The 15,885-nt window shown below is 35.2% G+C and overlaps 3 protein-coding genes across 3 annotated transcripts in view; 2 read left to right on the plus strand and 1 right to left on the minus strand.

Annotated features, from left to right (window-relative positions):
• The window catches only part of LOC128160617 (uncharacterized), a 174,163-nt gene that overhangs the window by 88,701 nt on the left and 69,577 nt on the right, over positions 1-15,885 (minus strand). The gene's annotated exons all lie outside the window — the stretch shown is intronic.
• On the plus strand, positions 494-5,777 carry LOC128160624 (flavin-containing monooxygenase 5-like). Its single transcript, XM_052823979.1, has 7 exons — positions 494-1,044; positions 2,012-2,154; positions 2,305-2,465; positions 2,624-2,823; positions 3,460-3,653; positions 5,000-5,165; positions 5,428-5,777. Exons 1-7 carry the CDS (start codon positions 561-563, stop codon positions 5,685-5,687), a joined length of 1,608 nt encoding a protein of 535 aa, XP_052679939.1. The 5' UTR covers positions 494-560; the 3' UTR covers positions 5,688-5,777.
• Positions 7,795-15,475, plus strand: LOC128160626 (plasma alpha-L-fucosidase-like). Its single transcript, XM_052823980.1, has 8 exons — positions 7,795-8,203; positions 9,250-9,356; positions 10,098-10,225; positions 10,487-10,626; positions 10,904-11,001; positions 11,327-11,459; positions 11,959-12,129; positions 13,567-15,475. Exons 1-8 carry the CDS (start codon positions 7,851-7,853, stop codon positions 13,817-13,819), a joined length of 1,383 nt encoding a protein of 460 aa, XP_052679940.1. The 5' UTR covers positions 7,795-7,850; the 3' UTR covers positions 13,820-15,475.

Consider the following 15,885-nt stretch of genomic DNA (forward strand, 5'->3'; position numbering starts at 1 on the left):
TCTATCAACTTGTTTTTGTACTAGGGAAAACGTTTTCAGAAAGCGTATGTAGTTTCGTCAGAGAGTCATGTCCCGCAAGTGTGTAGGTCGGATTTCAAGTTCAGCCCTGAAAAACAATTGATTTTATTTTATTTGATGTAAATATATTACACGTGTATATTCATCTTCGCTAACCAAGACTTTTCCGTCCAACCCGCTCCCCATAAACCCTCAGGGAGCGCAGCAGACCGAAAACCCTTGGCTAGCGAAGATGATTTGTATTGTGCATCTGCATGGCCCGTCTTACTGTTTATCTTAGCCGTTTGTGTTTCTAAAGATTGAACATATATAATTTGAACCTCAGTATGTTTGATACCTTTATCTTAAGATAAAACAAAAAATAGGTCATTTCAAGATCTCTTCACGTTTTTTTAACCTTGAAAAAAGTAATGTTACGTAACATGCATCGCGTACATTAATTTATTTAGCACGCCAATGATATGTGGTGTTTTGTGTTGATGTTGGCTGCTACCATTTAACGTTGTTTACGATTAGTGACTACACTATACAGTTAGAACGACATGACAATGAGGGTGGCTATAATCGGTGGGGGATGCTGCGGACTTACGGCCATCAAAGCCTGCACTGAGGCGGGACTCCAGCCGGTCTGCTTTGAGAGAACAGACGACATTTGCGGTTTATGGCGGTTTACGGAAGATGTAATCGAAGGGAAAGGGTCAGTGGCCAAGTCCACCATCATCAAAACCAGCAAAGAGATGACGGCCTTCAGTGACTTCCCGCCACCCCCGGAATTTCCGGTTTACATGCACCAAGAGTACGTCTGCACGTACTTCCGGATGTACGCAGACAAGTTTGATCTAAAGAAATACATTCGATTTAAGTCCGAAATAGAACGCGTATCCAAAAGTGAGGATTTTGTGGAGACGGGGAGATGGAAACTTAAGATCAAGGATACGACAACAGGGGTTTCTACCGAGGAGACATTTGATGCGGTGGTCGTATGCACCGGTCATCATGCTTACAAGCATTACGCGAAATTTCCAGGTATTGTTATAAGTACATGCATGTATTAAATGATTAAGAAAAAAAGTTATGTCGATAATGGTCATAACTTTTTTTTTAATATTGGAGAAGTCTGTGATTGAATATATATGAATTGAAAAAAGATTGATAATAATTTTCTTCTCCCAATATACCGGTATGCCTCGTATCAAAAGAACCGGAAACGGACAAGGTTTAAAGGTTATCAAAAGGTTTGCTATGATAATACGCAATTTACTTTTTCAATTAGTCGATCGGTTGTCCTCTATAACGTTGTATGTATCGAGGCATCGTCGGATCTATTCTATATTCTTTTTCTTTCTGTTAGTCACTCTGTCCAAGTTTTTTTTTCCTTGACTTTTTTCCGTAATGGTTTAATGAATTGATTGGCCGGTAGGGGACATTTTTTTTTGGGGGGGGGGGGGTTACTTGTTGGTGTTTTTTTTTTGGAGGAAGGGAGCATTTACAAAGAGTTTTTTTTATATCCAATACTCTCAAAATGCTTGTTGTACCAGATGTATCCGCCCCTACGTCGTCCGTCACTCTGTCTTGTGCACGGTGACATGTATACATCATATTCTAACTAAAGCCTCATTTGAACTTTGATCGACGGTATCATATATTGTATGTAGATAAGTTATAAAATAAGGAATTGTTTAGGCCTATATAATTTTACAATAATGCACCTTTTAAAAAAAATGTGAACTTTAAATTTATGCACACCTACCGAACAACTGAAGAATTAATCGTTTAAAAAAATATAACATATAAAATTAACAAATTAATATTTCTTCTATCTGTATTTTGTTTATTGTGTTCAATTTCATAAATGATATTGAAATAAATTCTTAAAGATATATATAAAATACTATATTTATCTAATATATATATTAGATTGCACAAAAAACTAAAGTCATCCACCTTAAATTTGTAAATTAAAAAAAAAGGACATGATGAACTATTTTTTTAGGAATGGAAAAATTTAAAGGAGAAATCGTTCATACGCACGACTACAAATATTCCGCTCCGTACAAAAACAAAAAGGCCATAGTTGTGGGCGTTGGGAATTCCGGAATTGACGCAGCCGTCGATCTAAGTCACGTGACATCTCCCGTGAGTACATGTAATTACATAAATATTGCTTTTTAATTGTGTGCGTTTTCGATGGTTTATTGTAAATGTCATATCGTAAACTTTTAAATTAAATAAAACTCGCCCAAAAATTTAATTTTGACTGCAGTATGACACTTCATACATTTTCAGGTGTATTTGAGTACAAGGCGTGGTGCGTGGGTCCAGCGGAATATCGGTCCTAAAGGTGTACCCGGGGACTTTGTCACAACGACCCGCTGGAACAGTTACCTGGAATCTATTCTACCCCAGTCATGGACAGATTCAGCCAACGAGCGAAGAGTAAACCAAACGTAAAATTATACAGTCTTTTAACAAAAATTTATATAATTCTGCTGTTTCCAGTAAAAAAAGAAGTGTTTTTCAAAGAGTTTTTTATTAACTACATATTAGCCACCAAGAAATCTGAACTTATATTAATTAATATAATTTTATGGCATTTTTACGACAGTTTTGACCATACCTTGTATTCGGTAAAACCAAAACACAGGATCTCCGGTCAGCATCCCTCACTGAATGACGACTTGCCCCTCCGCCTGGCCTCGGGCTCCGTCAAGATGAAGCCCAACATCAAGCGCTTTACAGAATCACACGTGGAATTTGAAGACGGCAGCATTGTCACCAATGTTGACGTAGTGGTTCTAGCAACAGGTTGGTTACTGGTGGGAGCATCAAAAAATATAAAAACCATTTTAACAAGACCTTTGACTTTTGGTAGGATGTAACTACTAGTATATCTTTTTCTTGCATCAAAACAAGTTAAAAATGACGCTGGTTTCAAGAGAAATATGCACCGATTGCGTGGGTCTTAGCTGAAAAGCCAGTCAAATCTTGTTGATCTCAAAGAGCCATTACTGAGTGGCCATCAATGTAATAGACAGGCCCCAGGATCATGATGCAAACTTAGACTTAAGTCAGAACTTGAACACTGTCTTAATGTCTCCTAATTGAAAACACTGACAAAATTGAAATGCCATTAAAAGTGTCTCAAGTTGGTATAACGTTATTAATTACAAATTTAAAAAAATAGTTCGGTCGATACTACGTTGTTTTACGCATCCATTTACTACATATATATATGATTGATTTGAAGAAAAATGTCAACAATATATGTCGGAATATAATAATATAATATGGTTGTTGTCAGAAAAAGGATTCCGAATATCTTGGGGGGGGGGGGGGTTGGGGGGGGTTGCATTTCCCGAAATTCCATTTACCAAATGTCAGCGTTTGATTGTTCAAGCGTTACAATCCCCATTTTCCTTACGTTCTGTGGGTTTTTTTCAGGCTATGATTATGGGTATCCATTTATTGACAAAGATGTAGTGGACGTTCAAGAGAATGTTTTGGATTTTTATTTGTACGAGTTTCTGCCGGACTTGGAGAAGCAGACGATGGCGTTCATTGGTTGCATCCAACCTACCGGCGCCATCATGCCTATTGCAGAGTTGCAGTGTAGATATGCTATGCAAGTCTTCAAGGTAAATGAATACAGTCCGTTTGATAGGTACATGTATATGGTGACTGTCAATAAAAATGTACAACTGTAAATCCATGGTCCGCAGACAATGTGTATCATAAAAACATCCTACATTTTTTCATTTGAATTTTAAAGAGAAAATGTCAACAAAAGTTATATTTTAACTTGATGACAAAATACTCGTATTAATGTTTACGTGAAGGAAATATGCAAAAGTTCATAGCGCTGCTGAAGAAAGTTAATTGTGTTGCTAAAGAATTCTTATAGAGTAGTCTGTCCCAAGATAATTATGCCGCATATTTGAACGATTTTTGAAAAAAAAAAACATACCTGCATGTGATGTGTAATCGATGAAAGGGAAAATTTTTAAGATATCTTCATTGGCACATTATCGTTTTTCACTCCAAAAAATAACAAAAATGAAAACCATTCGGAAGTCACTCGCAATACCTCGCACAATTTTTCAGCGTTATCATCCGGATACCTTCATCTCTTTTGCAGTGAAAATTCCCCGTAGACTTTTTATTTTTAGCAGTGTTTGAAATCTGACAAGCAAGAGGGAGCATTTCAAAGAGGAAATCTTGGGATTTTTTTAATACTATTTCATGAACATCGCTTTAACCCAGAGGTATTTATAAATATAGAACAATTTCAGGAAAAAGTGCGGCATAAATATCTTGGGACAGATTATTACATAGGTCTCCTACCGCCAATCCCAATTTTAAAACAAATCTCGTTTAGAGCTGAATAGGCATAAAGGTAGAAAATTCGATGAGAGATTTTTTGTAGGACATAATTCGCTATTTGGGTAGTACTTTTGGTCCATTTACGTACAAACGTTAATACCTGTTGATAAAAGGAACGAAAGTCAAACTTTACGTGTAGAAAAATCAGTATGAAGCTACATGGGAAGTTTGAAAATAAATGCACTAGATTATAACGGAAAATAAATGCACTACATCATAACGGGAAAAAAATCTTGAAAACGAAGACGAGGTAGAATAACTGACAGACCGCGATAAAGACTATAAAGCTAAGTTAACTTAGTTAAGCCACCATCCCCTCCCCACCCACCCCCTCTAAAAAACCAAAACATTCGATGTTAGTTCGCGAAAACACCTGACTTAGATTTTATAATTATTTCAATTACCTAAACAGTTTGATGAGGTGAAAAAAGTCTTATAGTACATCGATCAGGTGGCAGCTAGGAATGTCAATATTGGTCATAAGAGAACAAAATCATGCATGTGAATTTCAACAAAAAGTTTTTGAAACTGTCTGTCTGTCTGAAATTGACGTGAATGTAGTTCGCTCTTTGTAACCACTCCTCCAACTGCTTTTTGACAGGGCGACAAGACATTGCCTTCCCCGGCCGCGATGTGGGCGGACATTGAGAGACGGAGGAGTGTCATGAGGGGCAGGTACGTCAACACCCAGCGGCACACCATACAGGTGGACTACATCACGTTCCTGGACGAGATGGCCTCCAAAGTGGGATGCAAGCCAAACATACGTAACGTTTTAAATATTCCATCTATCAATGATAAGTAATACGGACTCATGGTTAAATTGTTTTAAAAATAAAAAAAAAATCGTAGGTTTGCCTCTCAATTTCTAATAAATTCATAGTATATTTTCTTTATAGTTATAATAGCACAATTATCTTACAATGTGGATTTTCGCAGATTCGGGTTTGTTTATTTCTTATAACAGAGCTAAAAATTGGTGGAATTATGTCCAATGGCATGCAACTTTAGGTTAAACTTTCTTTTTAGTCAGGTACCTGGTGACTAATCCTGTGTTTGCGATGAAGCTAATCTTTGGACCATGCACCGCCTATCAATACAGACTGAGGGGACCGAATTCCTGGGAGGGGGCAAAGAAAGCCATAGAAAACCAGTGGGAACGTACGGAGAAAGCCACCATGGTCAAAGATCCCCCCGCGGTCGAGAGACAGGGGTGGGGAATGCCTGGTCTGTACACCATGGCCGGGGTCATTCTGCTGGCGGTTCTCATCCGGGTGTTTTACCGGTAGAAGATTCCCCAAGGACTCAAAGATTGTGCCTCGACTACATGTTGAATTCAAGGCTTAATTATTATTAAACAGCAAAGACTGATATGATAATATTTATTGATGTTTATGATTTCCACTCCAGACCATGGCTTAAATCGATGTGATTTCCAGTAGAATTGTTAGAACTTAAGAGACACTTTGTTATCATCTGTGAATAATTTAATTCTGGTTGTATAACTCGACATTTGATTGGATTTAAAAAATTAGTTATTAAACTTTGTATAACCAGGTTTGCAGGTCCCAAGACATGTCACAATGTACCAACGTTAAAAACGTACTAATCCGCTTGACGTTACGTTTTGATTTTGAACAGATTAAATTAAATATTATTTTCAAAAGTAAAACGCACTCAGTTTGTAAATTACAGAAAATTAAATTATAAGGAATGAACTCAATGTCTACCCAAGTTATACTTGGGGTTTTTTATATTCTGCTTCACGAAATATATTTTTAGCGTTCACTGCCACAACCCAGGTTATACTCATATAACTTGGGTAGACATTCAGTCCATTTCGTTAATAATAATTAATGTCATTAGATATGCAATTATATCAGATAAGGGTCGATTTGTAAGTTATGAAAACTTGATGTACCCGAGTATTAAAATGTCGTATTTTATGTCGAGTTGATTCAAAACATCAAGACAAAGTTCCTATATATATGTTACAAGAAGCGTTAGACTAAGTACTTGCATGTAATTTTATTTTTGACTACATGTGCAAATTCTGGGCTTTGCTTTACGATTTAATTAAATTACCAAAACAAACAAAAAACTATCGGTAATCGTATTGCTTTAATGATTTATTAGTATGTTGTGAGAGAACATGTTTGATACCGAGATCGTATTCAGTCAGGGCCTCAAGATAGTCAGACGGAATTTAATCAAAGCTTTCGGACATTGTGCACGATGAGATGCAATGCAAGCGGTCGTTTTGGTAAACCCGTCGACATTGCATGTACTGTAAAAAAAAATAATACTATTCTTATATGCATCCATATGTGAAGTTTCTTTTTTCTTTTTTTTTTTTAGTTCAAATCGATCATATTAATGAGTGAATATAGCCATATTATATTTAATAATTAATCTCAGCGAGATTCGTCAAGACCGAAAAAAATTGACGGACGTCTTTCTTCATATATGTGGTAGTGTTGATTTTGCGTGTGTTTGTTTATTAAATCAAAAGATCAATATGTGTGTTTAAATAAAATAAAATATGTGTTCATGTTCATGTTGTTTTCATCAAATCATCATTTCATTCTATATTCATCTTCTTCTATTGCATGTTACTATTAATAACTAAACGACCTGACCGACGAGACAGTGTATGTAAAAATATCAACGCATTTGATTGGCCTAGCCACTTTGGCGGGTCGTGCATTTTATAAAAACCAGTTAACAGGTTCTGAGAGTGACCAGACCAGTTACGACTCAGGGCGTAGGCAGAGCATATTTTAGCCACTTACGTACATATAAATAGTTACATACATACTAATATTTCCTCTTTTGAATGAATGAATATTTTTATAGTCTGCCAGACGTATATATTAATTTAGTATTATGATAATTTTACTTTATAAATAATGAAAACGTAATGTTTACTTGTAACGCTGTATTCTATCCTCTAATATTTATGTTGATTATTGTAGGGCTGATCCCATATATAATATAGTCCTGGAGTCAGGCAATAAAGTGAGATAACCCACAACCGGACTTGTTTTCCTTAATAAAACACCGGCTACATATATATCTTCTTTCGGACGTCAAAAATTTTCAGATTCGACGAATCTCGCTGAGATTATAGCCATATCCTTTTGAAGAACTGGATTTCAATTGACTGAAAACATAAAGACAAAATTAATGTGGATCTACTATCATGATAATATGACGGCGATTTATATTTGTCAGCGTGCACCCTATACGTGTAGGCCTAATTTATCTTCCATGAAAGTGAAATAAAGCTTCTCTGGAGAATACATTTAAATTTCAAGTCTAATTAATTCAAATTATGTTTTATGAATTTGCAAGGAACGTATATAATTTTAAATCTCTGCCAATATTGCATACTAACGATTTAAAAAATTCCGGCTCGGCGCATGTTGTACTAACACTTTTACCAACACCCCATGATGGCGACTGTCAACAGTAATGATTATTTAAGTACCATTTTAATCAGCATTTGCATCACCTGTGCGTTATGTTACGAACCAAACTGGAATTCCCTAGACACAAGAAAAAACCCCGAGTGGTATGATGAGGGTAAGATCGGGATTTTCCTCCACTGGGGTGTGTACAGCGTCCCTGGAAACATGGTCTGGTTCTGGTATTACTGGAAAGGACAGAAACTGCCCGAATTTGTTCAGTTCATGAAGGATCATTATCCGCCAAATTTCCAGTATGCAGACTTCGCTCCGCAATTCCGTGCTGAGTTCTTTGATGCTGATGAATGGGCGAAAATCTTTAAAGATGCTGGGGCAAGGTAATTACGGAATAGATTGTAGTAAAATGACACAAAACACAATAAAAACACTGTAATTTATACTAAGGCCAGAGACATAAATAACATATTATTTATGTCTCTGCTAAGACGTGACAGGCTTAAAACCAGTTCTTGCAGAGATATCGTGGTTGATATATAAGGGGGGGTCCAAGGCATATTTTGGTAATTTTTATTTTTACTATGTAACTTTAAGAAATTTGATTTCCCAGGGGTCGGGGGGGGGGGGGGGGGTCCAGACTTCCCTTGATCTCCACTCTAGACTCACACATGGAAAGAACACCAATGTACCATGCAGTTGAATTCTGATACAGTTGAATGGATATCGCAAACTGAATTAAAAATCCAAGCATTTGGCATGTGTAGTTTTTAACCCTTATAAATTTACCTCTTTTCTGAAATTCTTGATTTGATATCCTGATAGTTTTAACTAAACATTAATAAAAACTTTTTTTTGATCAATGTAAAATACAATTGATGCTCTTAAGTTTGACAAATACTGTCCAGGCAACATAGAATACTAGCTGGTAAATAGTTGAAGCCCTGTCATAGTACATACAGTACGCATACTGACCAGACACAATTTAACGTAACACCAGAGCAGGCGTCTGCTCTGGGTTAGGTTGGATCTACTCTGCATATGCCTCGGTTTGCTTTGATGTCCACCTTATCAAAACCAAAGCAGACCCTGAACAGAAAAAGAAAGCAGGCCCCAGGTTTTGTTAGAATCTGCTTCCTGTTAGACTGGTCGGTACTTCTTTTTCCTATCCTGAACTGTACTTGGGACCTGATAAAGCTAGCACAAACTTCATACAATTTTTGACCTCTCAGTGAATTTTAAATTGTGCCTTTCTGAATTCTGACTGATTAAGCCAGCTAATAAAAAACATTATACTAGGGTAACCTAACTAAGCTGTCTCTGTTCTTGTTAAAATTTTGTCTCTTGTTGGGATAGAGATGAATTTTGTGAGTTACTTTTGTTTATGTCGACATGCATGCGCCGTGTTGTTTTTGTTATTTTGTTACAGGTACGTCGTTCTGACCACTAAACACCATGAAGGATTCACATTGTGGCCCTCCAAATATTCATTTAACTGGAATGCTATGAGTGTTGGGCCTAAAAGAGACCTTGTTGGTTAATATTATTTCTTCTTTTTTTAAAAATTTGATTGACATTAGCAAATATATTAATGGATATCCGTCCTTTGTATAGAAGGGATTACCCACTGCAATTCAACTTCAAAATACTGGGATTATATATTGTACATGTATTGTTATGCTTCTTCTTTTGTGTGAAATGACAAAAGCATATTTTATAGTCTTAGAGTACTGTAAACCAAGTAACATTTTATATATAAATATCTGTGAGATTCTGGAAGGATACATGAGATTCTGTATTTGTGGGAGTCTGGAGGGCTTGTGGATTGCATGTGCAATGATAGATTATCTTTCTTGTCATATATTTAACATTAATCTGTAAATGATCTACGTATTTAATGTAAACCATCTTTTATTAAGGACGTGTTAAAAAAGTTACCAAGTTTCTTGTAACCTGGTTGTCACAAATACTCAATCCTTACTGTGAACCAGTTTTCTGTCATATCAATTGATCAGCTTAGGATTGTCTACATATTGGCACAGCCTTAAAAAGTAGTCATCACAAACCATTTTATCACTGGTAAATCATCAAAGAAAGTGGTTGCAAATATCAATTGCTTTAGACTTAATTAATTAATTACTACAGTCTACATTAACTTTCCTTGCCTTAAATTATTAGTAAAATGGGAGAAGAGATTAGGAAAACTTGATAAATATTGTTCATATTCATAAAGTATGTATAAACTCATTTTAATGCAAATGGCTCTTACTCTGACAGGTGAATTCTCTAATGCAATAAAGAAGTCTGGCTTACACCTTGGTCTGTACCACTCGTTGTTTGAATGGTTCAACCCTCTGTACATAAAAGATAAAGCAAACAACTTCAACACCCAAGACTTTGTCACGGTCAGTATAATATACAGCACCTGCCAGTTTACTAAGTTGGAAGGGTTTTCATACATTAGTTTTGGTCATGTAGGAATCTGAGTTCAAATATTCACAAATTGTAGTTAAATGTGTCAAAATATTTAAATTGGCATTTGCAGGCCAGGATCCATTGGGATTTTCATACTAATAGACATGGTAAATTCATATGGTAAGGTATATTAGATCAGAAATTGACCATGATTGATGTAAACTGACGTTAATTTTGTCATGTTCCCTCAGACTAAGACCATGCCAGAACTGTATGAGCTGGTGAACACCTACCACCCTGACTATGTGTGGTCAGATGGAGTTCCCTCGGACAGCGGAAACAGTTCCTACTGGAACGCCCCGGAGTTTGTTGCATGGCTCTACAACGAAAGGTAGAACACTTTATATTTTTTGATAGTGTACATCAAAGAATGTTATTTCAAAAGGATTTGATGATCCTTGAAGAGATTTGGTTGATTTAACAATTACTGGTATATCAGATATCTAAAATGGAAAAGCAGACCTACATGTATTTTGAGTTGTTTTAATGTTCAACTTGACACATTTATCTACAGATAAAAGGAATGCAGAAAATTTGACTCAGAACAGATATATGTTTTTAGGGGACACCTGTTGATAGTTGTATATGCTTTATACTTTTCCTTGTAGTCCCGTGAAACAGAGAGTAGTGACCAATGATCGGTGGGGGATTGACACGATGTGTAAACATGGCGGCGTGTTGACGTGTACAGACAGATACAACCCTGGTAATGTCTGCAGTGGTGAACAAGCTTCGTTTAACAGTCTTTCTGTGTGCATATTTTGTTTGTCTGATTTTCGAGGAATTTCATAGCATCATTGTCATTATTGACATGGAATGAATCTTTTAAGATCTTGACGTAATGTAAATTTTGAATAATCATTCCTTCTGTTTCTTAACTATATACTTATACATACATGCCTTACAATATGTGTTGAACAACTATTGTAAAATATTAGAATAAGAAAATAGAATAGAATAAAAGAATTAGAATATTAAAATAATATTCATGGAAGTGTTTGGTGTCTGCTTATGATAGCTGTGTTCTTTAGGAAAGTTAAAGAAGAGAAAATGGGAGAATGCTTTCACAATAGACAAAAAGAGCTGGGGTTTCCGAAGAAATGCTGTCCTGTCTGACTTTATGACGATGGAGGAAATACTTTATCAGGTTATCACTACAGTCAGGTAAATAAAAAATACTTTAGAGTGTTAAGAAAAATGTGATGGAAGGCAACTATTTGAAGTTGTCAATTGAAATTTAAAACATTTATTCAGTAAAACATACAAACTGTATTCCAATGGGTAACCAAGATTTCTACTTTCATATGTGCAATGTAATTCAAAATTCTTGATCTTGTCATATTTTTTCAGAATTTTGTCAATGAGTAAATACTGTAAATTCCTTTTATTACGGGATTACTCAATTCCGCAATCCCTTGGTTTCGAATCAAATTGCGAGGATATAAAATCGTGATCACGGAATTTCCATCCTTATTTCTTATTGTTTTTAACTCTTAGAAAATAATTGCGAGATTTAAATATATTAAAATAAAATTAAATATATTAATAGTGGGTGCCTCTCGTAATTTAATGCAGATATTAATTCCTTGCGGTTGTTAGGAATATACAGTAAGTTTTTGTAACAAACTATGTTTTAAATTCTAGCTATTCAATTCTGTTTTAGTTGTGGAGGAAATGCTTTGATTGATGCTGGCCCAACACCATATGGCACAATACCACCCATATTTCAAGAGAGACTGAAGCAGTTAGGGAGCTGGCTGAGAATGAATGGTGAGGGGATATACAGAACAGTGCCCTGGGTACATCAGAATGACACTGTCAATCCACATGTGTGGTAAGTCTCTCTCTCTCTCTCTCTCTCTCTCTCTCTCTCTCTCTCTCTCTCTCTCTCTCTCTCTCTCTCTCTCAACAATTAAAGCAATATGAGCTGCAATTTTCATGTTGAATTTTTTAAAGAAAATGTTTTTTTCTACTAAAATGACAAAAAAATCATGACTTTTAAATTTCTATCAGCTCTGTTTTTGTGGGAAAAGCCATTAAGAAGCCTTAAATGCAGCAAAATTGAATTATTGTCATCCTGTACAAAAATTGATCTGCTATATATTCCTTATAAGTGAAATCTTTTTTTCTGACAAAAACTAATGATTTTTTCAAATCTTATTTATCATAAAAGTTTAAAGCTGCTTGGTCCGATTTTTTTGTAATTACAGTATCAAATTTTTTTTCATACAAATCATTTATCCTAGAAAGTTATGGACTTTCTCCTATTAACACCAGCAGAATCAGTCTCCTTTCAAAGTTAGAAATATTCAAAGAAAATAAAAATAATTTCTCTTTGGGCAAACGAAAAAACAAACCAAAATGCATCACGGGAATGTTTAGAAAAGGAAACCGCTTGGTTTCGTCCCCCGAATGATTGGGGTTATTCAACCAGCATGCTATGCATCGATTGTAAAGAAAGCAGACTTTGGAAATATTAGCGAACAAAAGGTAAAGATGTTTATTTGTAATTTGTCTGATCATTTCGACCTTTATTTAAAGCGATGTCAAATTCGTAATACAACCATACCCGTCTCGTCGTCAGGGGTTAAATTTAACATGAGGCGAAATAACGCGGTACCTTTTAACGTCGTTTGTTTTGTTAGCAAATTTTGTACGTATTTTTCTTCATTGAAATTTGGCATAATTGACGGGTATAACTACTGCAATGTCTATTATCATACATATACTAAGCATAGCCATCGTTTAAAAGCGTGCATAAAATTTGATGTAAAATCGGATCAAGCAGCTTTAAGTTACAGGCAGACTTATCACACTAGCATGTTTTTGCAGCAAAATAAAATTCTAAAAAATACAGCTCATATTGCTTTAACATTTTGTGCTGACCCAAATCTTCCCTTTCATGAATCCATGAATCCAAATGTACCAATTAAGATTTTTGGATATACAGTTCATCTACTTGTCCATTTATCTGTAAGCATTCTCTTATATCTAAAACTATGTGCATCACACTTTCATGTCTAGTCCAAAAATTTTTAAAGAAATAAAAAAACATCAGAGGCTCACACATAACTTAAAGGTTATGATAACCTAGGTAGGTGGTGACCCTGATCTAAGGTCATTGACCAAGGTCAGGGTGACATCATCACTTTGGCATTTATTCTAAAGAGGCCTATTGTGTTGTCTTGAACAGAGCTAGTTCATTTTTAAATTAATGCATATGAAATCTAATTTGTGTTATCTCAAATGAATTTTGTAAATTTTGTTTCAGGTACACAGTGTCCAAGTATTCCTCTGTACTGGTGTATGCATTTTTACTTGAGTGGCCAGACAATAACATTGTAAAGCTCGGAGCTCCTGAGCCTTCCAATAAAACTGTTGTATATTTAGTGGGCTATCCCAACCCCATTCCATGGAAGGCTGGACCTAATGGTGGAATACAGCTCACTATTCCAAACATTCCTCTCCCTCAGATGCCCTGCATGTGGGCTTGGGCTTTCAGATTGATTGATCTCAGCAATTAGGATCATCCAAATTTTGCATAATATACTTGAATATTTTTTTCTTAGTGGAGACAGTGGAGACACGTCATCACAAGCCAGAGTTACGACTTTCAAAGTGATATATTTTTATATACAGCTTACAATTATACATATGTTAAGGGGTAGCTGATATATTTTATATTCTGGGCTACATTTGGGAACAATTAAGAAGAACTCCAAGGCCTTTTGTGGAAACGACGCTTTAGATATTTATTGTCGTATTTGTGAATCAAATAAATCTTTCCACATGAACATCTAGGTGATCTATAATCATATACAATTATAATATTACCAAAATACGCTCTTTCTCTACATTCACTCATTAAATTTATCTTTAGTTAAATAATATTTAAATTACATATATTTGATTAAAATGACTCACCAAGTATAACAGGAAAATGAACTAATATATAGTCGGGTTGAAAAACTAGGAAGTTTAAAATTTCAACCGTCTGTCTTGGATGGCGTCGTGATTCTCAATTAAAGTTCGTGCTCAAAGTTAGATTAAGCAAACGGACATGCGCACTCACTCACTCAAACCCGAAAAACCAGTCTAACACACCCATTCATTCACTGATCCACCCGCCAAACGTAACCACGTGACCTCTCGTACTACTATCATACTATGAATGAATGAAGCGGTGTGAACGTAAACAAATGAACAATGGGAAATGAAAACAACATGAACGCAAATATGATTACTAATTAACTAAAATAATTAATTCTGTGACATTCTCCCCTGTCTGGAGAAAAAATGTCTCCTGACATTTTGCTTCAGATCAATGTGGACACCAATTCTGAAAACAATATAGCGACTGAAAATAATAAACATAAAACTATACATTTTCTGTGACATTCTCCCTATGTCAGACATACCAAACTTCAACTGGCTGGGACCCCATTACCCATTCTCCGTATCTGTCAGGTTTATTTCTCTCTCTAATAGACCTGCGTGGAATGAAAACAACATGAACGCAAATATGATTACTAATTAACTAAAATAATTAATCCTGTGACACATATCTGTAGCCTGTCATTGCTGATGGATACACTTTGTTTAATTGAAGTATTTTACACCTCTTCCTAATTACATCAGGCTCAAATGGTCATGCATCAGCCATTAACTTTAAGTCCCATGTGTTCAAAGTAGTTAATTTTCATTTGTGTTGTACTATTCAAATTGATTTTGTCACATGACTTTTCTGTCTGCTGTATGACTGTTATACTCATGCACTTTTATATGCATGTGTATTTTTACTAGAGATTGGACCTTGAATCTCATGGTGTTATTCATTCAGTTGAAGTTTCATGAAGCCTGTAAACAATTTGCTTCTGTGAATTGAATCAGTTTTCTTTGTAGATATTTATTTAAGATGATGAACATCTATACAATTGATTCTGAATTTGAAGTGAAATTATGATGCAGAAACACAGTCCCATGTTTTCTGTCAGTTTTGCTATTGTTAATATTTTTGTTTTTTTTTTGTTTGAACAAAAATTGCAATTATGTGACACTTGTGTACATGTAAACAATGTGTTACTCTATGTACTAATCTATTGTGTATTGTTTGTCTTGTTTTGTATTGTAATTTAATGTTTTGTTTTTGCAAAATATCAATACAAATGCTGGACTTGAAAGTGTGTTTTTGCAATTATTTTTTAAAGCTTGAAACCATGTGTATGTTGCTGTTCTAGAAAAAATATTTACCAAGGATGATTGGATGAGAATTTCTGAAGTTAGTACAAATAGAATTTTAACTTGGTATTTTTTGTCAGACAACTGCGTCTGGATTCTGGCAGTATTTATAATATCGACACTAATTTTACTTCAGAATTGTCAGAAGGTACAAGAGCTCTTTTGGTTTGTCATTGAACTGGTGTGAACATCATCTTTTGTAGGGTTACAAATTAATTTCCCAGAAAAATAAAGCAAAATTAATCTTCCCAATATAGACTTAGATTCTCCAAATGTTGTGTTCCAATTCAGTGTTGAAATCAAAATATCATCAGGTTGGTTAAAATTTTAGAATTTATTAGTCTAAAAGTAC

This window comes from Crassostrea angulata, chromosome 8, assembly GCF_025612915.1.
Source record: "Crassostrea angulata isolate pt1a10 chromosome 8, ASM2561291v2, whole genome shotgun sequence".
NCBI classification, from domain to species: Eukaryota; Metazoa; Mollusca; class Bivalvia; order Ostreida; family Ostreidae; genus Magallana; species Magallana angulata.

Excerpts from the sequence above, each read along its gene's own strand:
- LOC128160624 (XM_052823979.1), top strand. The coding sequence starts at position 561 with ATGACAATGAGGGTGGCTATAATCGGTGGGGGATGCTGCGGACTTACG. Across the intron at positions 2,155-2,304 it reads TAAGTCACGTGACATCTCCC|GTGTATTTGAGTACAAGGCG; the intron begins GTGAGTACATGT and ends ATACATTTTCAG. Across the intron at positions 3,654-4,999 it reads ATGCTATGCAAGTCTTCAAG|GGCGACAAGACATTGCCTTC; the intron begins GTAAATGAATAC and ends GCTTTTTGACAG.
- LOC128160626 (XM_052823980.1), top strand. The coding sequence starts at position 7,851 with ATGATGGCGACTGTCAACAGTAATGATTATTTAAGTACCATTTTAATC. Across the intron at positions 11,460-11,958 it reads CAGGTTATCACTACAGTCAG|TTGTGGAGGAAATGCTTTGA; the intron begins GTAAATAAAAAA and ends ATTCTGTTTTAG. Across the intron at positions 12,130-13,566 it reads ACTGTCAATCCACATGTGTG|GTACACAGTGTCCAAGTATT; the intron begins GTAAGTCTCTCT and ends ATTTTGTTTCAG.